This window comes from Zonotrichia albicollis, chromosome 16 (genome assembly GCF_047830755.1).
Source record: "Zonotrichia albicollis isolate bZonAlb1 chromosome 16, bZonAlb1.hap1, whole genome shotgun sequence".
In the NCBI taxonomy this organism is placed as follows: Eukaryota; Metazoa; Chordata; class Aves; order Passeriformes; family Passerellidae; genus Zonotrichia; species Zonotrichia albicollis.
In genome coordinates this window covers 3,477,801-3,501,365 of record NC_133834.1, presented here as the reverse complement: position 1 = coordinate 3,501,365, position 23,565 = coordinate 3,477,801, and the positions used below count along the sequence as shown (strand labels likewise).

Genomic DNA, 23,565 nt, shown 5'->3' with positions numbered 1-23,565 from the left:
GTGGTGAGTAATGCTGCCTGGCGAGCGCTGCGAGAGGCGGGTGCCCATATGCTGCAGCTCATTCTGCTCTTTTCTGGAGCACTCTCCCTGTCTGGGTGCCAACCAGCAGCATACACGGCCAGGGATCCCCACCACACTCACCCCACAGTGGGGTTTTATATTTCTAAGGTTCCCTGAAGAGGGTGATGGAGTCTGGTGTAGAACAAGGGGATGTACCACAAGGGGAGTGAGGTGCTTTGGGATTTTACGGCGATGCTATGAAATTAGAGCTGAACGAATGTGCCAAAGCAAAGAGCCCAAAAAAATCCCCGTTTGCACCAGAGGGCCGGGCTGTGCAGGTGCTCAGCTCAGAGGGGAGCAAGGCAGGCTGAGCCCCAGCTCCAGGCCGTGCTTGGCACAGCAGTCAGGTGCACTTGGAGCCAAACTCCGGCTATTTCAGCCAGGGAGAAAAGATGGAAATTTCCACCTGGCCTGTTTTCTTCCCTGTGCTGGGTTTGCAGGAACCCCTTTCCCCAGCCCCGCTCCCGGCAGCAGGAGGTGGTGCAGGCGCCTGTGTCTCTCATTTCCTCCGGCGGCCGCAGCAGCAGCAGCGCATCCCCGGCCCCGCTCGCTGATTTACACAACGCAGCAGCGTTTATTGACTGCGAGGAGGTTGTCATTCACGGCCAGGCCTGGAGCAGGGATGGTTCCTCCTCTCCTCCCGCTGCCTCCATCCTCACACGCTCCGGGGCAGAGCCCAGGGATGGCCCAGCAGGGCTCTCGCCCAGCTCGCTGGGAGGGGGCACCTGCTGAGCCCCCCTCTGTGCCTTGCTGCTCCTGGGGAAAGCATCAGATCCCCGTGATGGAGCAGGGATGGATAGAGCCTGCAGCCTGGGCCAGATCACCCAGCCCAGGAAGGGTGGGGACACCCGCGAGGTCCCTGCCTGGGTCACCCACCCTGGGGACACGTTTTCTCCCTTTGGTGGATATCCACACTGCCCCATGTTGCTGGCTCCCTTCCTCCTCTGGTTCCATTCCCTGGTTTTGGAAGGGAGCAGAGACCTCTTGGCTGTTTCCTCAAAAAGCTGGGGGATTGCTGTGTTCTGTTAACCAGAGCATCCATCCATCCATCCATCCCGCCGTTTGTCCACCCATCCATCCTGATTCCATCATCCCCTCTTAGACAAAACCTTTCACAGGGCACGAATGACCCTCTCCATGAAAACCTCATGCCCTGAACTAAATTACCGGGGCTTTCTTCCTAATTAATCTCTCTTGGCAATTAGCGCCGGCCCTCCGAGATCCCTCCAAGGCGCCTCTAGCCGGTACCTACAGGCGGTACCCATAGCCGGTACCTACAGTCGGTACCTACAGGCGGTGCCTACGGCCGGGGCTGCGGGCGCGCCCCGGGAAAGCCTCTCCGGGGACCGGGGGGCTCGGGGGAGGAGCGGGGGGCGGGCGGGAGGCCGGGCCGGGCCGGGGCCGCCCCCGCTCCGCCGCCGCCGCGCTCGGTGCCGGCCCCCTCCCGGCGGAGGCTCCGCGATGGCGGGGCCGGGGCCCGGCGGCCGCCGGGGCTGAGCGGGGCGGGCAGCGCCGGTGCCGCAGAGCCGCCGATGCGGATACGGAGAGGTAAGAACGGACCTGTTGTGCTCGGCCGGGACCAAAGGGGAGCGGGGGAAAGGAGGGGAAGGCGCCGCTCCGAGCCCTGGCCCCGCCGAGCATCCTCCCGGCTCCCCCGAGCAGCCCCCGGGCGCGGCCGGGAGCTTCTCCTTCAGACAGGGACCTGGGTTACTGAATTCCCTCCGTTTGTGGCAACTTCGCCGCTGGCAAGATGTCGGGGGACCCTTTTGCCGGAGCAAAAAGCGCTTTTGTGCCCTGGCAGGAGGGCTGCGGTGCCCGGGGGTCGGGCAGAGCCGGGGGCAGCGGGGCAAGGGCTCCTCTCGGGTGAGACCCCCCAGCCCTGCCCGCCATAGGGAAACGCTGCCACGGCCACGCTGGGGCCGCAGGGGCGGCACGGTGTGAATCCGTGGGGGCAGACGGATGTAAATCCAGCGGGAGGAGAAAATCCAATTTACGGCAGCGCAGGGATGCTCGGGGGAGCGAGGCGGGGAGCGCCGGAGGCCGGTCCAGCGCCGCGGCCGCGCAGCGCATCCCACACCCTGCATCCCGCATCCCTCATCCCGCATCCCTCATCCCGCGCCCCGCATCCCTCATCCTGCACCCTGCATCCCGCATCCCTCATCCCGCATCCCTTATCCCGCACCCCCCATTCCGCATCACTCATCCTGCACCTCGCACCCCGCATCCCCCATCCCGTATCCCGCACCCTGCATCCCGCACCCTGCATCCCCCATCCCACATCCCGCTCCCGCCAAGTTTGGGCCACACACAGTACGTACGAGGCTTTTCCAGCTGGTTTGTTCTCCAGCTGGGATTCTTGCTATGGACAAACCCCGCAACAGGCTCTCCGGCATCCCGGGAGACGCTTCCCGCTGGGTTTTGTTGCCTGGGGGGCAGCAGGCACAGGAGGTGCGGGTGAAGGGGATCGCAGGCGGCTCCCCTGGGTGGAGCGGTACCCCAGGACATCGTGCCCTGCTGGGGTGCCCTGCTCTGGGATGGGGGTGTTGGGGTGAGCCCCAGCATGGGGACAGAGGGGGACCCCATCCCAGCCTTGCTGTGCCCTCAGCACAGCCCCAGAGCCAGGGCAGTGCACCCATCCCTGCACGAGAGAAGCATTTTAGCCTCCAGGAACCCACTCACAGGGTCTGTGGGCACCACGTTTGCCCCCCTCCTCAGGGCCCTCCAGCATCCAGCACATGCTGGCAGCTGGAAAACCTCTCTGCTCCTGCAAACGCCATGTCTGGCAGGGAGACCAAAGAAATCACTGCCATTGATTTTTCCTGCCTTGCCTGACTCAACCTGCTGCCTTGGAGGAGATTTTTCACCATCACCACCACCCCTGGATGCCAGGGAGATGTGCAGGAGGTGGGCTGGGGACAGGCAAGGAATCCAGAGCAGCCCCCTGGGGTTGAACCTCAAGGATGAACCCTGGTTTGGATGGCTCTGGTGAGATCACTGGAGGATGGTGGATATTTGGAGAGCTCATTTTGGGATGTATCTGGTGTGATGCTGGGGTCTCTCTGGCAGGTCCGTGCTGGCTCTGATTCCCCCAGAGAAGCAGATCTGAAAAAAGCAGAGTCAAATCCCATCCCCTCTCTGAAAGCTGCAGGAGTGTGTGTGCCCGGGCTGGCAGCTCTGCCCCATGCCCAAGAACCAGAGATGCTGAAAAGGGCAAAAAGCAGAGCAAATGTGCTGCCTGCAGGGAGCCAGGACCTTCCCCACAGCCACTGAGTGGATTCCATCCATTAATTTCCCTAATTGCTTTTGGAAATCACAGTGGCATTTGTCTTTGGGAGCATCCCAGGGAGGTGCTGAGCCAGGCTGTGCCTCGGGGGTGGCTCCTGGGGGTTCCCCACAAGCCCTGCTCACCACCCCAGAGCCAAATTCCTGTGGGTCCCTCACGAGCACTGCTCACCACCCCAGAGCCAAACTTCTGCTCAGAACGTTGGTGATCCCATTTGCCTGGGGGGAATCTTCTTTCCAGGTGGAAAAAACCCATCAGAACTGCAAGGTGGAGAAGGCTCAGGGCCACCCTCCCTTGCAGACCCCTGGCACCACCCGGGGGGATCTGTGCACCCGGGGGTGTCCCTGTCACTGCTGTCCCCCCTCTCAGGTGGCCAGGATGGGCTCGGTGGGTGCTGAGCGTTTCAAGGAGCTGAGCCCGGCGGTGACACCCGAGGGGAACGTGGTGATGAGCTTCAGCTTCGACAGCTACCAGCTGGAGGAGGACGAGCTGCAGCGGGGCAGCCAGGCCAAGGGTGTGCTCACCTTCATGGAGCCAGGTGAGGCAGGCACGGCCCAAACCAGGGTCCCTGCTGGGTTCCCACCCCCTTAGGACCTTCCTGGGATGGGTTTAATAGACACAAACAGCCTGAAATGCCACAAAATGCCCACTACCCTTTTTCATCCCTTTTTGTACCCATGTGAGCCAGCAGCACATCCCATGGCAGTGGGCTCTGCAAGGCTGGCAAGGAGTTCAGGACTGATGCCCTGGTTGTCCTGCCAGGCTCATCCCCAGCCTGCAGCTTCATCTTTCTCCATGCAGGACTCAGGGGCGCCCCTGGGATTCACCCCAGCCCTGAGGCACCCTGTCCACCTCCACAGCCACCTCTGACCCTTCCTGCACTTTGACTCGTGCTGTCACCTGCACTGCCTGACTCTCAGCTTGTTTAGCTGCAATTAAAACTCACCAGACGCCCAAAGCCCAGATGTTTTCCTTTCTCCTGGGTCTCCACTGAAGTGTCTTTATTTAGGGAAGGAACTTCTCAGAGCTGGGGCTGTTAATTTGTACATCTACAGGGAGCTGAGCTGTTTCATTGCCTCAAGGCTGAGGTCTCATGTGGGTCCCAGGGGTGCAGCAGTGCCACTGTCACGTCTTTTTCTCTTTCTTTCCTCTTCTGGGGCAGTTTCTGAGGAGCCTGAGCCGCAGGATCGATACCATGGGATTTATTTTGCCATGCTGCTGGCTGGGGTGGGATTTCTCCTGCCCTACAACAGCTTTATCACCGATGTGGATTACCTGCACCACAAATACCCAGGTAGGTCTGGAGCAGCTCCAGCACATCTCTGACACCCCAAACCTGGAGAGAGCTCAATCCCACTTCCAAGGGAGCTGAACTGCTGTCCCCCCATCACCTGCCTCTCTCCAGGGACCTCCATTGTCTTTGACATGAGCCTCACCTACATCCTGGTGGCCTTGGTGGCCGTCATCCTCAACAACGCGCTGGTGGAGCTGCTGAGCCTGCACACCCGGATCTCCGTGGGTGAGTGGGGTCCCTGCACCCCCAGGCAGCACTGTCCCCATGCTGTGCCCCTCACACAGAATCACAGAAATTCTAGGTTGGAAGAGACCTTTAAGATCATCGAGTCCAACCCATGTTCTAACACCTCAACTAGATCATGGCACCAAGTGCCACATCCAGTCTTTTTTTAAACTCTTCGAGGGATGGTGACTCTACCGCCTCCCTGGGTAGATGATTCCAGTATTTGACCACTCTTTCTGTAAAATACTTCCTCCTTAATTCTAGCCTGTATCTCCCTTGGTGCAGCTTGAGACTGTGTCCTCTTGTTCTGTCTGTTGTTGCTCGGAGAAAGAGACCGACCCCCAGCTCACCATAGCCACCCTTCAGGAAGTTGAAGAGAGTGATAAGGGTCACCCCTGAGTCTCCTTTTCTCCAGGCTGAACAACCCCAGCTCCCTCAGTCGTTCTTCATATGGCTTGTGTTCCAAGCCCCTCACCAGCGTCGTTGCTGTCCTTTGGACACGCTCAAGCATCTCAACGTCCCTCCTAAAGTGAGGGGCCCAGAACTGGATGCAATACTCCAGGTGAGGCCTCACCACCTCTGCGTCCCCCCCACAGGCTACCTCTTCGCCCTGGGGCCCCTGCTCTTCGTCAGCATCTGCGACGTGTGGCTGGAGCTGTTCAGCCGCAGACAAGCCTACGCCATCAACCTGGTGGCTGTCGGGGTGGTGGCCTTTGGCTGCACAGGTATGGGGCACAGCAGCTGGGCTGGGACACGCATGGCAGGTAGGGGAGGGAAACAGCCCCATCCCTGAGCCGTGATCTGCTGGGAAAACCTCCTGCCCTGCTCCCCATAACCCTCAGGTCCCTGCCCCATCCTGTCCACCTCTGTCTGGGCATTTGGGACTGGCCAGGGGCACCAGCACCAAACCATGTCCTGATCACTGACACCACTGATGTGGGCCATGGTGGTGACATGCCAAGGCCCCACACCTGGTGGCCACTCTGGGTGGGAACAGACACAGTGGAGCATCCAGGGAGGGGAAAAAAGGCCCTCCTGCTTTTGGAGCAAGGAGGCTGCTGGGAGGAGCAGCTCCCAGCTGTCACTGCTCATGGGTTCCCTCTGGGGTTTCTTCCCCCTTCCTGGAGTTTCAGCTGCAATAATCCCTTCTTCTCCCCTCTGTGCCTCTCTCCTGAAGTGCAGCAATCCAGCTTCTACGGCTACACGGGGCTGCTGCCCAAGCGCTACACGCAGGGAGTGATGACAGGAGAGAGTAAGTACCTATGGCCATGGTCAGTACCCACAGCCACTGTGTCCACAGCCCACCACAGGGACTTGCACCTTCTCCTGGGGCCCCAGTGAGTCACTCCTGGGTCCCCAGCACAGCCAGAAGATCAGGGTGCTCCCCAACAAACCAGGGAGTTTACTGGTTTTTAAGTCCCTGCACTGCCATGCCAGGCTGGGGGTGAGGATGCCGAGATTTATCACCCCAAAAATCACTTCTGGTGACTCCTCTGTATGGGGAAGCATCCCATCCACCTGGTGGGGGGTGATGAGGATCCCTGAGCTGGGATTCAGAGGGGCCCAGCACTGACAGCTCCCCCCACACCACCAGGCACCGCCGGGGTCATCATCTCGCTCAGCCGCATCTTCACCAAGCTGCTGCTGTCGGACGAGAAGGAGAACACCGTCATCTTCTTCTTCATCTCCATCGGCATGGAGCTGACGTGCTTCATCCTGCACCTGCTGGTGAAGCGCACGCGCTTCGTGCGTTACTACACCGACGGCTCCCGCCAGGGCCTCCCCGAGAGCCGCGGTGCCGGCGAGCCCAGCTCCGGCTACCGCGTCCACCACGACGTCACCTCCGAGGACGTCAGATTTGTAAGCCAAGCGTGGGTTCCCCTGCTGTCCCCCGGGGTTCTTGGCCACTGCATCTCAGTGCTGCTGTCCTCTCCTCCCTCATGCAGGAGAGCCGGGAGCAGGGGCAGCCGAGCTCCCCGCGGGGCAGCCCTGGCCCCGAAGCTGAGCTGGCTGGCAGTGGCACCTACATGCGCTTCGATGTGCCTCGGCCCAGGATCAAGAGGAGCTGGCCCAGCTTCAGAGGTGGGTGGTGGGCTCAGGGGAAAGCCATACCTGTGGGGTGGGATAAATAAATGATTGGTGACCCAGTGTTATGGGGAGGATCATTCCCAAGGCTGCAGAGGGACGTTTGAAAAGGGCATGGAAGAGCAGGACAAAGGGAAATGGTTTCAAACACAAGAGGACAGGATTAGATGGGATAGCATCAAGAAATTTTTCCCTGTGAGGGTGGGGAGGCCCTGACACATGCTGCCCAGAGAAGCTGTCCAACTGAAAGTGTCCAAGGTCAGGTTGGATGGGGCTTGCAGCCACCTGGGCTAGTGGAAGGTGTCCCTGTCCATGGCAGGGGGTTGGAACTGTATGGTCTTTCACAATTCCTTCCATCCCAAACCATATGTGATTCTATGATCCCTTTCCAAATGATGTGCCCATAACCTTGGGGCAGACTCATTTTCGGAAGCATCCCTGTGGGTCAGACAAAGCTCTCAGGCTCTGCAAGGGGGCTGGGCTGCAGTTTTGGCTGAGCTGTGCTGCCTGTCCCTGCCAGACATGCTGCTCTACCGCTACGTCGTGTCCCGCCTCATCTGGGCCTACATGCTCTCCATCGCCATGACCTACTTCATCACACTGTGCCTCTTTCCCGGGCTGGAGTCGGAGATCCACAACTGCACGCTGGGGGAATGGCTCCCCATCCTCATCATGGCCATCTTCAACCTCTCCGACTTCGTTGGCAAGGTAGGAGAGAGGCCAGAGCCAGCACAGGGGGGGTCTGTCCTGCTTTGGTGCCCTCTTTCTAAGCCACTTGGCTCCACCAAGGGTCATCTCCACCCATGGGGGTCTAACCAGTGGGAGGCTGGTACTCACCAGCACGGCCAAGGTTGGGTTCCCACAGCAGTTGGTCTTTCCACTATCCCATCTCCTTGTTACCCCACTTTGGGCACAGCAAGGCCCTCCCCATCCTCCTCATCCCCCCAGCAGAATCTCTGTCCTCACTGCAGATCCTGGCTGCCCTGCCCTACGACTGGAGAGGGACCCACCTCCTCGTCTACTCCTGCCTCCGCGTGGTCTTCATCCCCCTCTTCATCATGTGCGTGTACCCCAACGGGCAGCCCACCTTCGGCCACCCTGCCTGGCCCTGCATCTTCTCCCTCCTCATGGGCATCACCAACGGCTACTTCGGCAGCGTGCCCATGATCCTGGCCGCGGGCAAGGTCAGCCCGGAGCAGCGGGAGCTGGCAGGTAGGACCGAGCCCTCCTGGGAACCCCACTGGTGTGGCCTGAGCACCCTGACACCCCTGTCCCTTCCCACAGGGAACACCATGACCGTGTCCTACATGACGGGCCTGACGCTGGGCTCGGCCGTGGCCTACTTTGCCTACAGCCTCACCAGTACCTCCCACAGCAGCTGTTTCTACACTGAAACCTCCAATGGCTCCTTCACCTTGGGCTACTGAGCCCTGGGGTGGGGCAATGGGGACAGGGTGGGACCTGCTTCCCACCAAGGTCCCCAGCGCCCCACACCCCTCCTCAAGGAGGGAGCCTGGAGCCTGAAAGCCGCCCCTGCATGGACAAGGACTGGTATCCTGTTGGCACAGGGCTGTGGCATTCCCAAACGGCCTGTGCTGCCCAGCCAGGCACTGTGCAGGGCCACTGCTTGGGGTGACATTCCTCCCACCCCAGGGGACAGTTCTTGTTGCTTTTGGGGATCTCTCCATCAGCAATGTGCAGCTCTCCAGTGAAGGCTGGGGATCTGCTGTTTGCGCCAAGCCATTGACAGGAGGAAGAAAATACTGCCAAATCCCAAAGGGAATAGGACCAGCACTGGGGAGGAGGGTGATGGAGGGCTGGTGAGGAAGAAGAGGAGCAAGAGAGGAAGGAAGCACTCCTTCAGTCCCCCGTGGCTCTGGGAAGGTGGGTCTCCACTTCCATTGATGGTGCTGCAGGTTTTCACCAGGAATGGCTTGAAATCACAGTCCCTCCCTAAATATGCGAATCATATGGATGGGGAAAAAAAGATTTTTTTTTTTACTGTGTCTTGTTTTACCCCCCCCAACTGCAACAGAGGCAGGGTCTTGCCTCCCCCCACCCCACACTGTGAATCTGCTCCATTGCAAGGGGTACAGGGGGGGTCCCAAGGCTGCAGCACTGCCAGTGCCACCTGCAGGCCACTGCTGAGCTTCAAGATTTATTGCGCAGGATGTAAGTGAAGCTGATTAAATAATTGTCTTTGCAACAATGGCTGGTCCTTAGCTGTGCCACACACAAGTGTGTGGGTGGCATTTGACTGCTGGTGATGGCCTGGGCTGGCAAACACACACAGGGTGGCACCTGCTGCCTGTCCTGTTGGGTTTTGGGGTGCCCCTGGTGCTGGTCTCCATCTCCAGGGCCCCTTTTGTCACCTGGGGTGGTGGAACACGTCACTGGGTTACACCAAACCCCTGCCAGCCTGCAAACTGCCATGGGCAGCACACAGGAGAGGGAACAGTCCAAGGGGAGCAGAAAACATCAGGAGAAGGTGCCAACACCACGTTTTGGGACCAGCTGCACCTCGCTGTGCCAACTGGCGGGTGCCACCTCCCAGGGAATCAAGCCCAAGGAGCCAATGAGTGCCAGGCCTGGCCCCGACCTGGCCCCCACAGCACGGGAGGGTCTGGCTGTGCCAAGCTCCTGCCTGTATGAAGTGCAGCTCACACCAAAAAAGAGCAAATCCAGCATTTCATCCTCAGCACATGGTGCCCTGGGCAGGGTGGCAGGGTGAGGACTCACACCTCCAAGCCCGGTGCAGCAGCCACCTCTACTCCAGTGTCCAGTCCTGTCCATCGGTGCCACCACCTCACACAGATGGGTTCTCCCCAAAAAGCCACCAGGCACCTGGGTTGTGTCTTTCTCCAGGGCAGGGGCTGAGCCAAAAAGCCATCATTGCCACCAAGGGGAGAAAAACCCTGCGGTCAGGACAAGCGAGACAAAGAAAGATGCTTCGTTGGGTTGCTTTTTTTCAATTAGATTTTTTTTTTTTTTATGAAAAAAGATCACACGGAGTTCTCCAACAAACAGAATGCCAAAAAAATTGTTTTAAACAAAACATAAACAAAACAAAACAAAAAGACAAAAACCTGGCTCTCCTTTCCTCTCGATTGTCTGAAATATCCTTGTGTTCCATAGAAGGCAGTGGGTTTTAAGTGCTTTCTATTTAACATTAGCATAAAATCTCTCTCGCGCGCTCTCTCTCTCGCTCTTTAAAATATGCTCACACAATTTGCTTCTAGAAGTACAGTACACTTTGAGCGTGGGGGGTGTGCCTGTTCCCAGATCATTTACAATCACAATCCAACAGGAAATAAAAAATAATATTCTAAACGTCAGACTGTGTTCATTTCTGCCGTTGTGGGTTTTTTTCTTTTTTTGTTTTTTATAATTTCATAATTTTTTTCACAGTTTTAAAAAGTTTATATTTATATATATATATTTATATTTATATTTATAATTAAAAAGTTGAATCCATTTAAAGACTTATAATACAGGAGGGCTAAAGAGTCTTTTGGTACATTAAAACTGTACAGGCTAGAACCGTCACTGTCCGCCGGTGGCCCGGGCTGGAGATGGTACGAGCTCAGCACCATGTGTGGTTTGTTTAAAGGACGAGGGGTAACTCTGTGGGGCTGTCCCTCACCCCTGAGCCCTGGCCTCCAGTCTCTGGTACGCTGCCAGGGTGGAGAGTTTCCAATCTGTCCTTGGCTTAAGCGTCGCCCCGCTCCGCGTCCCGGCCATCCGTAGTGCGAGTCGGGAGTTGCAAAGATCAGTGCGTCTCTTGGAGTTTTGTTTAAGTGCAAGGATGGTGCGTCGTTCTCCTCAGGTTCTCCTCCAGTGTTCCCTCTTGCCAGGTGTAACCCTGGAGCAGCAGTGGCAGTGCCCAAGGGAAGCTCAGCTCCTCTGTGGATGGAGGCAGCTGAACGGTGCAGTCCCTGAGCCCAGGGTGGCAGCGGGGCTCTGGCTGTGGGAGCATCGTGGGCAGGCACAGCTGGGTTCACACACTGCCCCATTCCCTTCAAACCATGGGCAAGGCTTCCCAGCAGCTCCACATCACGGCACAGGCAAGGCATGGTGGGTAAAGCTGGGTGAGGGATGCCAGAATCCAGTGGCCTCTGATCTTCTCTCCTCCAAGCACCAAGCAGCAGCTTTTCCCAGTCTTTTCCTGTTCCATCACTGCAGCTTTTCCCAGTCTTTTCCTGCCCCTTCACTGTGGTTTTCCTCAGTCTTTTCCTCCCCCTTCACTGCACGCTCCAAGATGAGGTCTCAGTTTGCCACGTGTCACCCCCTTTGCCACTTGCTTGCTCCCTCCTTTGCAAGGCAGAAGGGGTGCAGAGCTGCAGAGGGTTCAGTTTGTTCAAGGCAGTGGGAAGGCAGCTTCCAAGACTGGATGTTGGCTCCCTCTTCCACCTGGCTCCTCCCAGGCCAGAGGATTCTCTTCTGCCATCTCTGCTGGAGCCAGCCCTGCCCTGTCGTGCTCCACACGGTGCCAGAGGGGCCTCCAGGGAAAGGGAACAGCAAAAAGGCGCTGAGAGGATCGAGACGAGGCGCTGAGAGAGACTCATCTCCTTTCTCTTTCACCCTGTCCTTCCTATAAAGGGTCATGCGAAACTAAGCAGGAAAGGGAATATAAGGACGGAGAGGAGCGCACGCAGAAGGCAAGAGGGTGCTTCCACGTGCGGGCGGCTTCCGAGTTACTGATGGGGAAAATGACACAAAAGGGATCCCTCCTGCCGGGGGGTCCCGCTGGTGAAATGATCACGAGACCCATGTGCTTTCCTGGACCAAAAGGAGGAAGGGAGAAGTTGGTCAAGTGTCACCGTACTTAAAGCCACTTCCAGAAGAGCCTTGGGGTTCAAGCACCACCACCACCCCCTCAATGGCATCTTCCTCGAGTCCTGTAACTGCTTCCCCAACCCCTTTCTTCAGCCTTCTCCTTCCTCCTCGCGTCTCTCGCGCTCTCCTGTCTGTAGTGTGACACAGAAATGAGCATTGAAAGAAACAATCATGTCGTCTGAACAGGCACGTCCTCAGGTTTGTCCCATCCTTTCCCAGGGGCTGGCATGTGTGCCCTGGGCGGTCAGCAGATGACAGGGACCCCGTCAGTGTTGAAGATCATGCCCGTGGTGGGCTCGTAGGTCCCTGCAAGGTAGTAGAGGTCCTCACTGTCTTGGTATTTCTTTGTCTTTAGCATCTGCTCATACTGATCCAGACCAACAACAAGACACTTGTGTGAGATGGTCTGGACATCATTTTCATCCACGTGGGAGGACTGGTAGAGGGCTCTCTGCACAACAGGAAGAGAAGGAAGGAGGTGGGAAAAAAAGGAGCCATTAGATCACACAGCATTTAAAGCATCATTTTCAATAAGTAGGAAAAACACTCATCATAATGGGGTAGGGACTCTGCTCACACTCAAAAATACCTCACTTATCCCAACAGCCAGCCCAGGGGAGGGACACTGGGAATATGCACAGGTCCATGGCTAGACAATTCCTCCATCCCACTGAACCTGAGCCCTGACTCTCACTTGGCTCCCACTGATGGGAATGCTGCAGCTGCCAAGCACACATACAGGGAAATAAGGAGGCCAGGAGTTTGCCATCCTCATTTCAAGGATGCAAATACAAAGACGGGTGCTGGATACCAGCTCCCTGTTCTTCCCCACACCCAGCACCTGCAGCTATTCCACCCACCCAGAAATATTCACCCCAAGTCCAAGGCACTGCAGACTTGGCAGCCAAGGCAAAAATCAAGAGCCAGAGAAGTTTGGGGGGAATTTGCAGTATATATTTGTTACAGGGTACCCAGCATTCCCTCCCAGACTTCTCCCAGTCTCACCAACCTCCATAAAGTCCTTCCTCTGGTTGGATGCCTGCAAAGCTGTGGCCAGACTCCTGCCTGATTTCTGATCCCAGCGCTGTGATGAAGAGGAAAAGAGGAAACAGAAATGAAAACCTGGTGAATTTGTTATTTTTCCAGGTCATCATCTCCTGCCCACCACATGTGCTTTTGGACCTTCAGCCCCTGCCCATTGCCACTAGGAATAAATCCTGCTGTCAACCAGCTGCACACATGTGCAAAATTCAGTGTTTCTGAGCACCAGGCCCATCCTTCTTACACTTTAAAGATTTGATCTGGATCTTGACACTTTTTTGGGACTCACACAAAAGTCTTTATTTCCTAATACAAAGAAACCCACCCCTCCCTTCTTCAAGGGCCCAACACTGGACTTGCCCACACCACAGATGAAAAACATGGGGCCACCCCCTTCAAGGTACCAATAACGAACTGGGCTTTGGGTGTTTTCCTCATCGCTGGAAACAAAAGGGAGCAAGGAGCTTTGCAGCCCTCTCAGCAAAGGAGACCAGCCTACCTTGCCTTCATTGAGTTTCTTCCCAGGGTTGGTTTCTTCTGGGTGATAAAACCATTTGACTCTGACCACCATGTTGTTGCCCCAGGACTCCCACATGCTCTGGATGCGGCCGATGTAGGGCAGGTTGGGGCGGCCGGCGGAGAGGAAAACGGCGCAGTCCCCGATGCGGATGATCTCCTTGCCCCGCACGATGGCCTTGTAGAACAGCTTCCTGGCCTTCCCTTTCATTCCTCGTCTCTGCCAAGAGAGGATCATGCAAGTGGTCAGCCAGGGATCACCCACATTTTCCCTACAAACCAATGTTTCCCCTGTTTGTCCTGCATGCATCCCTTTGCTGTTGGCGGTATTCCCACAGGAACTGGGGCAGAGGGATGCACCACACAGAATGGCTTCCCCAACACAGTGAAAGCCAACTGCCATCTCCCTGCACACGTGGCACACCATGCCAGCAGTTCCACCACCCCAGGAAAAGGGAAGAGGCACCAGGAGGCAAAACCAGTGCTGAATGCCGAGCACTACGGAGCGTTTACCTGTGTGGGCTTCCCAAACCACTTCCACAGCTGCCGTGCCGGGAGGAAAGCGGCAATCTTGGGCCTGTTCTCCACGGAGGGCAGGCGCTGGCGCTTGGCCAGCTCCTTGGTGGTGGGCAGGTGGATGCCCTCGCGCTTCTTGGGCCGGCTCTTGTTGCCGCCCTGCGGCGCTGCCGGCTGCTGCTGCGGCTGCTGCTGCGGCTGCTGCGCCGGCTGCTTCTGGCTCTGCGGGTGGGAGGACGCCCGGGATTTCCCTGCCTGCTTGGTTGGCTTGGCTGGGAGGGTTTGCTGCACCGAGGAACTCGGCTGGGCCTCAGCTACTTCATCGTCAGAGCTACAGGAGGAATCTTCATCCGTAGTGGAGGAGGAAGAAGAGCTGGAGCTTGATGAAGAAGAGGTTGATGAGGTGGAGGAAGAGGAGGAAGATGAAGATGAAGAGGAGCTGCTGCTAGAAGAGGAAGAAGAGGAGGAGTTGGAGGAAGAGAGAGGGGTGGATGCTCTTGAGCTGGCTGAGCTGCTGTCCTGGGCTTCCCCTTGGTTCTTCTCAGCCTCCTCTTCTCCCTCTGACTCTGAGCTGCTGTCACTGCTGTTGCTCTCAGACTCCTCCACACCTGCTGGAGCTGCTGCCTTTTCTTCCTGGTCCTTCGAGGCAGCAAGGCTCTCTGCTGAGGCATCAAACTTTCCCCCGAAGCTGGCAGGGGAAGGGTCTCCCTCAGCCACCTTGGCTCGGGAAGATTTCTGCTTGCCCTCCACACTCACTGCAGCAGAATAGCCCAGCCCCAAGAGACTCTTCCCATCTCTGCGACTGGCCAGGTTCGAGTCCTCCAGCATCCTCATCGCCTCCTTCATCTTCTTTGTCTTTGGTGACATCACACCCTCATGGTCCAGCTTGATCAGGATTTCATTGTCATGCTTCCTCTGAGCCTTGACCATGGTGCCAAACTCTTGTGTCTCTTCTGTGGGCCGCCCTTTCTTGGCCTTGGCTTTGGACACCGAAGCATCGCTGGAGCCAAAGGCCGCCAGCGTTCCCGGGAGATCGCCATAGGGCTCCGTGCCCAGGATGCTGCCAAACACAGCAGGCTGGTAAGAGGGTTGGGGGTTGCTGTGCAGCTTCGTGGAGATCTTCATTTTGCTGGCTTTTGAGCGCTTTTCCTCTGTGGGAGCGGGAGAGCCTCCAGTCGGCAGCGGTTGCGATTTTCGCGACCCCTTCATGCTTGGCTTGCTCAAGCAGGCCGGCTTCTCTGGGACTGAGGAGGTAACAGGTGAAGATTCCACCTGCTCCTTCTCTTCAGGCAAGGCAGCCTCTTCTGCAGAGGGGAAAAAACACAAAGACATGATGTTATCCCTCCAGATGGGCTTTATTAGCTCAGACACAACCAGACACCAGTGCTGACTGGTCTCTGGCCAAGCATGGCTTGTTCCTGCCTGCTCAGGTACCCCCAAAGGAGCACAAGGGGTGTCTTCAATGCTCACTGAACAGCCTGGCCTGGTGCCAGTACTTGTGAGAAGTGATGGACAATGCCCAGGGGTGCTGCTGTAACTTCAGGAGAACCAAACTACAAATCTCCTGTACCTTTGGCTCTATTGACAGCTGCAGAGATGCTCAGCTGAAAAAAGGACTCTTTGCTCCACATCCCTGACTGACAGAAGGAGGCTGTCACAGCACAGGCCAGCTTCCAAGCCAGCCTCCTGTAAACTGTAGCCACAACAGAGGGAGATGCATGGGTGCTTTGCACTCAAGCAATGCATCCATCCTCACCCAAATCCTGCTCCAAGCAACAGCCCTAACTTGGGGAGAGCAGTGGGGAACTGTGCAAGGATTCCCTCTGCTCCAGGCCTGGCAGTGTGCAACTTACCAGCTTTGGCCTTGACACTTGGCTTTCTGCCCCGCCCTTTGCCCTTTGACACAGGCTCCTCTGACCCCAGGGCAGATCCCTCTTTTCCTTCTCCAGTGTCTTTGCTGGATTTACGGCTTCTGCGCTTGGTGCTGGGCACCAAAAGGGCAGGGGAAGGCTCAGCACCTGGAACAGGTCAAAGAGATGTTCAAATGCAGTCAAATTACACATAAAACAGAGATGGGATAGAGTGAAAGTATCCCAACCAAATCTGCAACAGGGACTGGGCCTTTTTCCTTATGGGTGATATCCCACCCCAGCTCCATGTTCTGTAATTGATGGTGCAATCTTTGTGACTGGAAGTCTGTGAAATTATCCCAAAATTTGAGGAAAGCAGCCCAAAACTCTATATATGTCAGAGCAGGAAGTGTCTTGCAATAAACTGAACAGCAAGACTCACACTGGATCTTGTAGTCAGGTGGGAGAAGCCGAATGTGAGACAGTGGGATGCGTCCCGTGTCCCCGTCATCGAACTCTACAGTGATGAGATCACCATCTTCCTCCAGATCCAGGGTTCCTGTGGGATGGGGGAGCAGCAGATGGGATTAGCAACAAACATCAGAGTACAAACCCCTTGTAAGGGAAGTGGGGACATGGGGAAAGACAGGGGTGCTGCAGCAGCTGCAAAGCACCCACTTCACCTCTCCTGGGCTGTGCAGGGAGGGCACAGAAGGCTCACTCTGCAATGGAAAGTCCCTGATAACACTAAACCAGCCCACTCAGTGTGAAATTCCCCATCAGCAGCACTGCTCCAGAACATAACAGCCATTCCAGTTTGACTTCCCACCTCTCTCCACTATTTCCCTTTATTTGCAGAAATTAACTTCTCTCCTTTCACTGAAATATCTTTTTTTTTAAGCTGAATTTTTAACTACTCTCAGCCATCATAAACTGCTGTTTTTCACCTTCTCCAAGAGAATTAAGTTGTGTCCTCAGCCTCTCTTCTTGCATTAGTATTACTGGTTTACACATCATAAGTAATTATTCCCTTTTACATATGTGGTATTACCAAGATCCCAAAAACAACACCAGCCATGGCAGAATTGTCCTGAGCCATTCAGGACAACTCACCAACTTTCTAATGGGACCAGACTGGTGTTTCATTTCAGAACAATAGTTGTGAGTATCCAGGTGATTTAGAAACCTCCACAGCCTCAGAAATAATCGATGCTTGGAATAAATTCTAACTTTCTGAAATGTATTAAATGTCCTTGATGTATTTAAACTCCTAAATTGCTTGAACCTCTTCCTGAACCTGCAGGATGTTACTAAATCTGCATCATTAATGAGAGGGGCATGACCTGGAGGAGAGAACAAGGCAGGCTCTGACTTCCAGGACACTCCCAGCAGAAGTGAGGGCTTGCCCAGACAAGCCTGACATCCCTGAGGACACACAGGGCTGAGACATCCCAGGTTCAGAGCCCAGAGCAGGCAGGGTGGCCTTACCTCGGACAACTGTCCCTGGGTAGAGGCAGCGGTACTGCTGGCTCCAGTAGGCTGCAATCCTCGTGCCCTCGGGCAGGAACCGCACTGAGGGGGGCTTCACATCGATGATCTGCTCAGGGCAAGAGGAAGGCAATCACTGACCACCCTGGCACCAGCACAGACCATCCCAGCTCAGCCGGCATGGAGCAAAGCAGCTCTATGGATGCCATGGGACATTTCCCTGCAGCTGGAAGAGGAAAGAGCTTCCAGCTAGCCTCCCCCACCCCAGAGCAGGCCATGGGCACCGAGCACAGGCAGCTGTGGCAGCACATACCGCTTCCTGCAGGAGCTGCTCCAGGCAGTAAATGTGGGGACGGTTCCCCCTCTCGCCCTCCACCACCACGCGGTATCTGAAACACAAAGGCTGGGTCAGACACAGCACATGGGAGACACCACCCCCTCCAGGTAACGCCTCCCTCTGAGGGGAGAGGATGTGAGAGCACTTCATGAGAGATAATTGGATTTCCCTCAGTGCTGATAAACCAGACTGGACTCTCCTTCTCTCCCTGCCAGACTCTGTCAGTCTCTGGGCAGCCAGCTCTACACAACCCCCAAATTGATCCATACAGCAGCTATGTCCCCATTATCTGGCAGACCCCTGGTGGATACAGCAGCCCCTCCACTCACATGTCTGGTGAATGCACTGTCTTGACATGCCCAGCATAGAGCAGTTTGTCATCCATGGGGATGAGGACACGCAGGCCATCCTTCAGCTCATCCTTGTCAATGATGCAGGAGCGGGGAGCTGTGAGGTGTGGGAGAATGATGGGGATTAGAGAGAACCACACATGGGAAAGGGACAGTGAGGGGAGAAGGAAACTTAATAATCCCAGCATCACTGAACCCTCTCTTGGTAATAATAACATACCAGTAATGAAAATAGACTCAGAGACTGGGCTTCAACTAGATGTCAGAGTGAGCCATGCTGATCAGGCTTAGTTTTTACTGAATTGACTGAGAAAGTGGTGTCTCCACTCCAAAGACTCATGGCTTTGGATGAGGAATGTGTGAAAGCAGCACAGTTGTCCTCTGAGCAGCCCTGGGAAACCTGCCCAGCTCCCCTGCCTATAAGATCCTGCCCTTACCTGGTGTGGGTGGCCTCTCAACCAGCATGCTCAGTGGGATGTTCTCATCCTCTGAGAAGCTGCTGTCTTGGTTGGGTTCAAAATCCTCCTCTGCTGCCATGCTCTCCATGAGCTTGCTGACAGCTCCTCCCTTCCCTCGGTTCTGCAGGACAGCAAGCAGCACATCAGCTGGATCACCACAGGAAACAGCCTGATCCCTTCTCACCTCCCTCCAGCAAAAAATAACCTGAGGATATCAGGACAAACCTGCCTCCATCCTCAGCATGGAGAGTTAAGTGGGGGTACCCACACTTTTTGCTGCCTTCATCCCCCAAGCATCACCAACAGTTAACCAAAAGCTATTTCCCACATCCTCACTCTTAGAGGCTGGCAGAGATGCTGTGGAGCTCTAGTTTTGCTCTGCATCACCACAATGCTCCTGATCCTCTGCCTTCCCCAAACAGGCACCATGCACTGCTCCTATTTCTTCTGCAGTCTCCATGATATGTTCCTTGCTGTTACACACAGACCATAAGCATCACACAGAAATACAGAAATCATGTGAGAAGGCAGCAATGTGTGTTATGAGAGATGACAGGCTGCAGCAGTGGAGCAGGAACCAGCTGTGCCCCAGTGCTGAGCAAGGCCACTCCATCACCATCTCCTTGGTCCTTGCTGTCCATGCAAGCTCTCTCTCCACCCCGTGGCAGCCTTGGAGAAAATCCTGCCTGCTCACTGACTTGGGGGATGAAGGCAAATGAACACCAGATGGTAGCAGCAGGTACTATCAGAGAATTTTAGGCTTTTCAAACCAGCTCTTTGCCTGTCACAGACGCAGCAAAACCTGCACCTCTGCTTTCCCTCCCTCACACTGCAACAGCCCAGGTGCTCTGCCAGCCACCCTCCACTCCAGCCACACTAGAACCAGCCCCTCACCTCTTTTTTCACCTCCTTGGCTTTCACCTTAGCTTTGCTCTTCTTGGTGGAACCCAGGGCACTTGCCAGGCTGACCCGAACATCAGAAGGGGAGCTGGGGATGCCAGGAGGAGACATGGATGAGGAGGAGGAGCAGCAGGGCGTTTCTTTACCCTTCTTCCGCTGCTGAAAATAAAAACAAAACACTCCCATCAGTAAAGAGAAGATTGGTAAAGATCTGGGTCCAAGGAGAGGGAAAAGGAGGAGCAAGGCAGGCTATGCACAGGTAGGACTATGTTCAGCCAGCAGTTGGTTCACTGCCCACATCACATCCTACATGTCCCAGCTCTGCTTTCTGGTTTCACACATTTTGGGAAGAGCTTTTCATTGCACTGGAGAGCAACTCCTGCCCATCAAATCTGCCTCCAAAGAGCTCCAAGAAAATCCCAGTTGGTCTCATGTCACAACTCACTTGTCTAACTCTCCCCATCAGTGTTCTTCCATAACACTGCCATGAACTGAACTGGAGCCAGAGGGAGCCAAGCATTCAGCTTAGATGAAAAGCCAGTAACTCAGAGACCACTGTCACTCCCAGCCAGGGACAGACCTCAGAAGCCACCATGTAAAAGGGGAACAGCCTTAAAGGCCAGTCCGGGGGCCACAGGTCAGCAAGAGGACAACCTCATGCAGAGAGTGGGAGAGAGATTTCACAGGATCTGTTTTAATGCAGCATCATCAACTCTGGCCACCCAAACAGAATAGATTTGGGACATGGAGGGTGACAGAAGTAACCAGCCCCATTCAAACATGGCTTTTACTCCCTGCAAGTCAGATCCAAGTCTGACAGAACCTCTGGGTGTCCAGGGGGCAGCCAAACAACTGCTGAGACAGGACTCAACTCTCCTTTCCCTTAGTGGAGTTTATTGCCCTCCCTTCACCCCCAGCTTCCAAGCATCCCAACACCAATCTGGCCAGCACGTTCCTCACCTTGCTGAGCTCCTTCCTGTCCTTGCCCTTGCTGCCCTCCTTTTTGGGGCTCATGGGGGCCCCCTTGCCGCAGCGGCCAGGTTTGGGGACAGGGGTGGAGCTGGCAGGGGCTGTGGATGTCAGCATGGCCGAGGAGGTGGTGGCGTCGTGGAGGAAGATGCGCTCGCTGCGGCGCCGGTTCCACAGGTCGTCATCGCTGGCCTCCAGCCCGAACTCAAAGCTCAGGTCCTTGGGGGATTTGAATTTCTTCAGCTTTCGGCCTTTCTCAGAGCCCAGCTTGGCCTTGTCAGCGCTCCCAGATGTGGAGTCCAGGCTGCTGGGGGCCTGGCTGGCTGGGATGCTGCTGGGCTCCAGCGGGCCCTTCTTGCTGCGCAGCAGCCCCGAGGGAGACTTCTTCCTGATCTTGATCTCGCTCTCCGAGTCAGTGTACTCAAACTCTGTCCCTAGGTGCAAAGGATTGAACCATCAGTCAGAGCCCTGGCTGAGCCAAGAGGGGACACATCCTGCTGGAAACCTCTGGGCTCCATGGGAGATGCTGTGCCTGTTCAATAGAGCTCTCACTTGTTCCTCTTTCCAATCCTCACATCCCTCAGATCTCCATTTCTGACCCATAAAACACTCTGGAAATTCCCTGGAAGTAAGCCTGCCCTGCTCCAAACCAGAGGCCAACAATTCAGGCAGTGTGGTTCAGTGTGTTCCTTGCCTCCATTTTCTCCCCTCTCCCACAGGCAAAACCCTGCAGGGAAGCTCTGAAGAGAAAATAGACTTTAACATGCCCCTCCTCAAAAAGGAGCTGCTCAGCTGAAACCAAGCATAAACCCCACAAGCTGATCCCTGCTTCTCTCCTGGTGGGAGCCCTCTCCAGTTTCACCTTTGTTTCAGGAGAACAATGTCTTTTAACAAATGGAATAAACCCAAATTTCAAGCTTATTTTTTCCCACTGGCCAACAGACACCACAAATCCTTTTACTGGCTCAAGGAGTTGCCTTAAAGTCAAGAGAGGTAAATGATCTTTTGTCTGCGGCAAATGGAATTCCCCTCACACTGGCGTCTGCTCAGCACCACGAGCACAGCAGTACCCAGAGGCCTGAAATTCTGCAGTAATGCCAAGATGTTCCTCACCTTCACTGTGCTCCCCTGAACCTGATAAAGGAAAGCAAGAGGGGCAGAAGAGAAACTGAGGCAGCACCTACATCCAGCAACATGGGCAGGAGGTAGGCAAACAACATTCCCGTGGGAAAATGAAAATGTACATGGCACAAGCAAGGAAAGCATCTTCTCTTGGTCCTTCTCTCAAATACACTCACTTTCCTGGGTAAATTCAGTCTGCAGGAAAACTGCTCTCATCTTCTACCCAACCCTCTTCCCCTGAGACAGCCCCAGCATGGAGAGAAAAAGTGCCAGCATGTCAAAAACAAAGCTGGCAAAGCTCAAAATGAAAAACCCATTGGAAATTAAAACACTCCTTCTCCTCTCTCAGTACTGCATGAGGTAATTTCTAGATGCTTCCAGTTTCAAGGAGGGCAGATTACAAGACAATAAATTCTTAGCAGAGGCTGTTGGAACAAGTTGGCAAAAGCCTAATATAGCATGGAAACAGTGCTAAAACAAGCCAGGCTCCCAAGGAGGACATCATTTTCCATTCTGAAGCATGCTATAAATTCCATTATCACTTAATAAATATTAATAGAGAATTTATAAATGGAACCCATATAGATCTGTCTGACCAGGAACAATGTCACCAATGGGTATTTGTGCAGCAGGGCATGGGGAGGGGAAGAAATGAAACTCCCAACACATTGAAACTGAGACAGAGGCAGGGCAGAAAACCAGATTCTGGCACTGCAAACACATGAGCAGAGAAAGGAATGTTTTTTTCAAGTCTCTCTGGCTGGTTTCTATAAGGAAGCTGATGGGATGGGCTGATGGGAAGAGCTTTTCTTCTGCTTGGGTGTCTGTGCTTCCCTTGGGTATCCAAGATCAGCTGCATTTAGCACATGCTTCCTTCTCTAAAATTTAACAGCACTTCAGTGTCTTCTGCACTCTGTCCAAGATGCAGCATCCCCCTGCTTGCCTTTGCAGTGTGTCTTGTTGAGAATTTGCCAAAAAATTCTCAAGAGAGCAAAAGAGGAAAAGAGGAAACTTTGACAAAGCCACAGCTGTCCCTAGGGATGCCACGTCCATGACTGGCTTTTGTCCCCCTATCAGCCACTTTCTCCACCTTCAGCATCAGGACCAAGCTGCCAAAGCAATGAAAGGGCAGCTCAGTGTCTGGGTACCCAAACTGCTCTCTTGCAGCACAGCTGGGACCTCCCAAACTTTCCACCTTGCCCCCACAGCACCACCATGGGACTCACCCATCAGGCTCTGCCTCTCCTCCTTCTTTTTGGCCTTCTGCTTGGCCTCCAGCTGGATGATGGAGAGCGGAGGGGGAACGATGGGGCTGGGCATGGCGCTGGCAGCAAACCTGGCCAGAAGGCCCAGGCCACTCTCATCCAGGGCAGGTGACGACAGCCTGTCTGTGCCATCCGTGCCATAGTCCTCTGCTTCCTCCTCTTCCTCCTCATCATCATCATCCTCCTCCTCGGAGCTGGAATCTGGCACGCAGAGAACAGGGAGCGCGTTACAAACCTCACGGAGCTGTGCCCCAGCCACAGCCCCAACCCGGAGCGCAACCCTCCTGCTGCTCTGTGCCCACCAAGGTGGCACTGAGCCACCCAGGACTGAGCCACAGGACGCTGGCCATGGGCACACACGTGTCCTTGCAGCCATAGAGCCGCTGTCACCCTGCCTGCCACCACCCTGTAAGGACACAGCAGTGCAGGGTACGGCAAAGACAACCCACTCGGGGCAAGGGAGGGAAGAGCAGGGTGCTGGCAGATTTGAAAAGGATGCCAGGCACCCCTTCCCTACAGCTTTCAGGAGGAATTAAAAGCTTAATTCCTTTGAAAATCCCAACCTGGGAGCTGTGGGATTCCCCTCCCGCCCACCAACACTTCCTCCATAATGAAATCCATTAGTGTAATCAGAACCAGAGATCAGCAGGGAAGGGGAATACCAGAGAGCAGCCTGAGCCATGGCGGGAGGCAAGGGGAACACAGAGAGGAGAAGGGGCAGGAAGCAAAAATGCAAAGAGAGGGGGGAGAAATAATAATTCGAAAGCAATGGATTTGGAATGCTTAAGGGAGGAAAGTGTGGGTAGTGCTGGAGACAAGGAGCAGTGTTTGAACCCTCTCCATGCCTTTCATTTCCCTCTCTACAGCTCAGGATAGGGAAGCCCAGAGCTCAGCGCAGGCAGGAAGAGCTGCTCACAGCCAAAATCTAATTCTGGCAAAGAAATCACCTTCACTGCCTGCCTCAGCTGCC

The 23,565-nt window shown here is 55.3% G+C and overlaps 2 protein-coding genes across 6 annotated transcripts in view; one reads left to right on the top strand and one right to left on the bottom strand.

Annotated features, from left to right (window-relative positions):
* Positions 1-1,428: 1,428 nt before the first annotated feature.
* On the top strand, positions 1,429-11,644 carry SLC29A4 (solute carrier family 29 member 4). Its single transcript, XM_074552876.1, has 11 exons — positions 1,429-1,608; positions 3,713-3,881; positions 4,506-4,637; positions 4,749-4,862; positions 5,459-5,587; positions 6,040-6,114; positions 6,457-6,722; positions 6,809-6,944; positions 7,468-7,655; positions 7,919-8,159; positions 8,232-11,644. The coding sequence occupies exons 2-11, from the start codon at positions 3,722-3,724 to the stop codon at positions 8,372-8,374; spliced, it is 1,584 nt and encodes a 527-aa protein (XP_074408977.1). The 5' UTR covers positions 1,429-1,608; positions 3,713-3,721; the 3' UTR covers positions 8,375-11,644.
* The window catches only part of TNRC18 (trinucleotide repeat containing 18), a 56,115-nt gene continuing 42,852 nt past the window's right edge, over positions 10,303-23,565 (bottom strand). For 4 of the 5 annotated variants that reach the window (XM_074552871.1, XM_074552875.1, XM_074552872.1 and 1 more), the window contains 13 exons: positions 22,557-22,796; positions 20,200-20,642; positions 19,234-19,398; positions 18,319-18,460; positions 17,861-17,978; positions 17,508-17,583; positions 17,195-17,303; positions 16,149-16,265; positions 15,710-15,874; positions 13,854-15,160; positions 13,324-13,560; positions 12,793-12,867; positions 10,303-12,234 (listed from right to left, as the gene is read on the bottom strand). In XM_074552871.1, coding sequence (XP_074408972.1) covers positions 12,028-12,234; positions 12,793-12,867; positions 13,324-13,560; positions 13,854-15,160; positions 15,710-15,874; positions 16,149-16,265; positions 17,195-17,303; positions 17,508-17,583; positions 17,861-17,978; positions 18,319-18,460; positions 19,234-19,398; positions 20,200-20,642; positions 22,557-22,796 — 3,401 coding nt within the window. In that variant the 3' untranslated portion in view covers positions 10,303-12,027. The remainder of the gene's footprint in view (positions 12,235-12,792; positions 12,868-13,323; positions 13,561-13,853; positions 15,161-15,709; positions 15,875-16,148; positions 16,266-17,194; positions 17,304-17,507; positions 17,584-17,860; positions 17,979-18,318; positions 18,461-19,233; positions 19,399-20,199; positions 20,643-22,556; positions 22,797-23,565) is intronic. The other variant, XM_074552874.1, reaches the window with a different exon arrangement.

Coding starts and splice junctions, on each gene's coding strand:
- SLC29A4 (XM_074552876.1), top strand. CDS start 3,722: ATGGGCTCGGTGGGTGCTGAGCGTTTCAAGGAGCTGAGCCCGGCGGTG. Junction 4,638..4,748: donor CCTGCACCACAAATACCCAG/GTAGGTCTGGAG, acceptor GCCTCTCTCCAG/GGACCTCCATTGTCTTTGAC. Junction 5,588..6,039: donor GGTGGCCTTTGGCTGCACAG/GTATGGGGCACA, acceptor TCTCTCCTGAAG/TGCAGCAATCCAGCTTCTAC.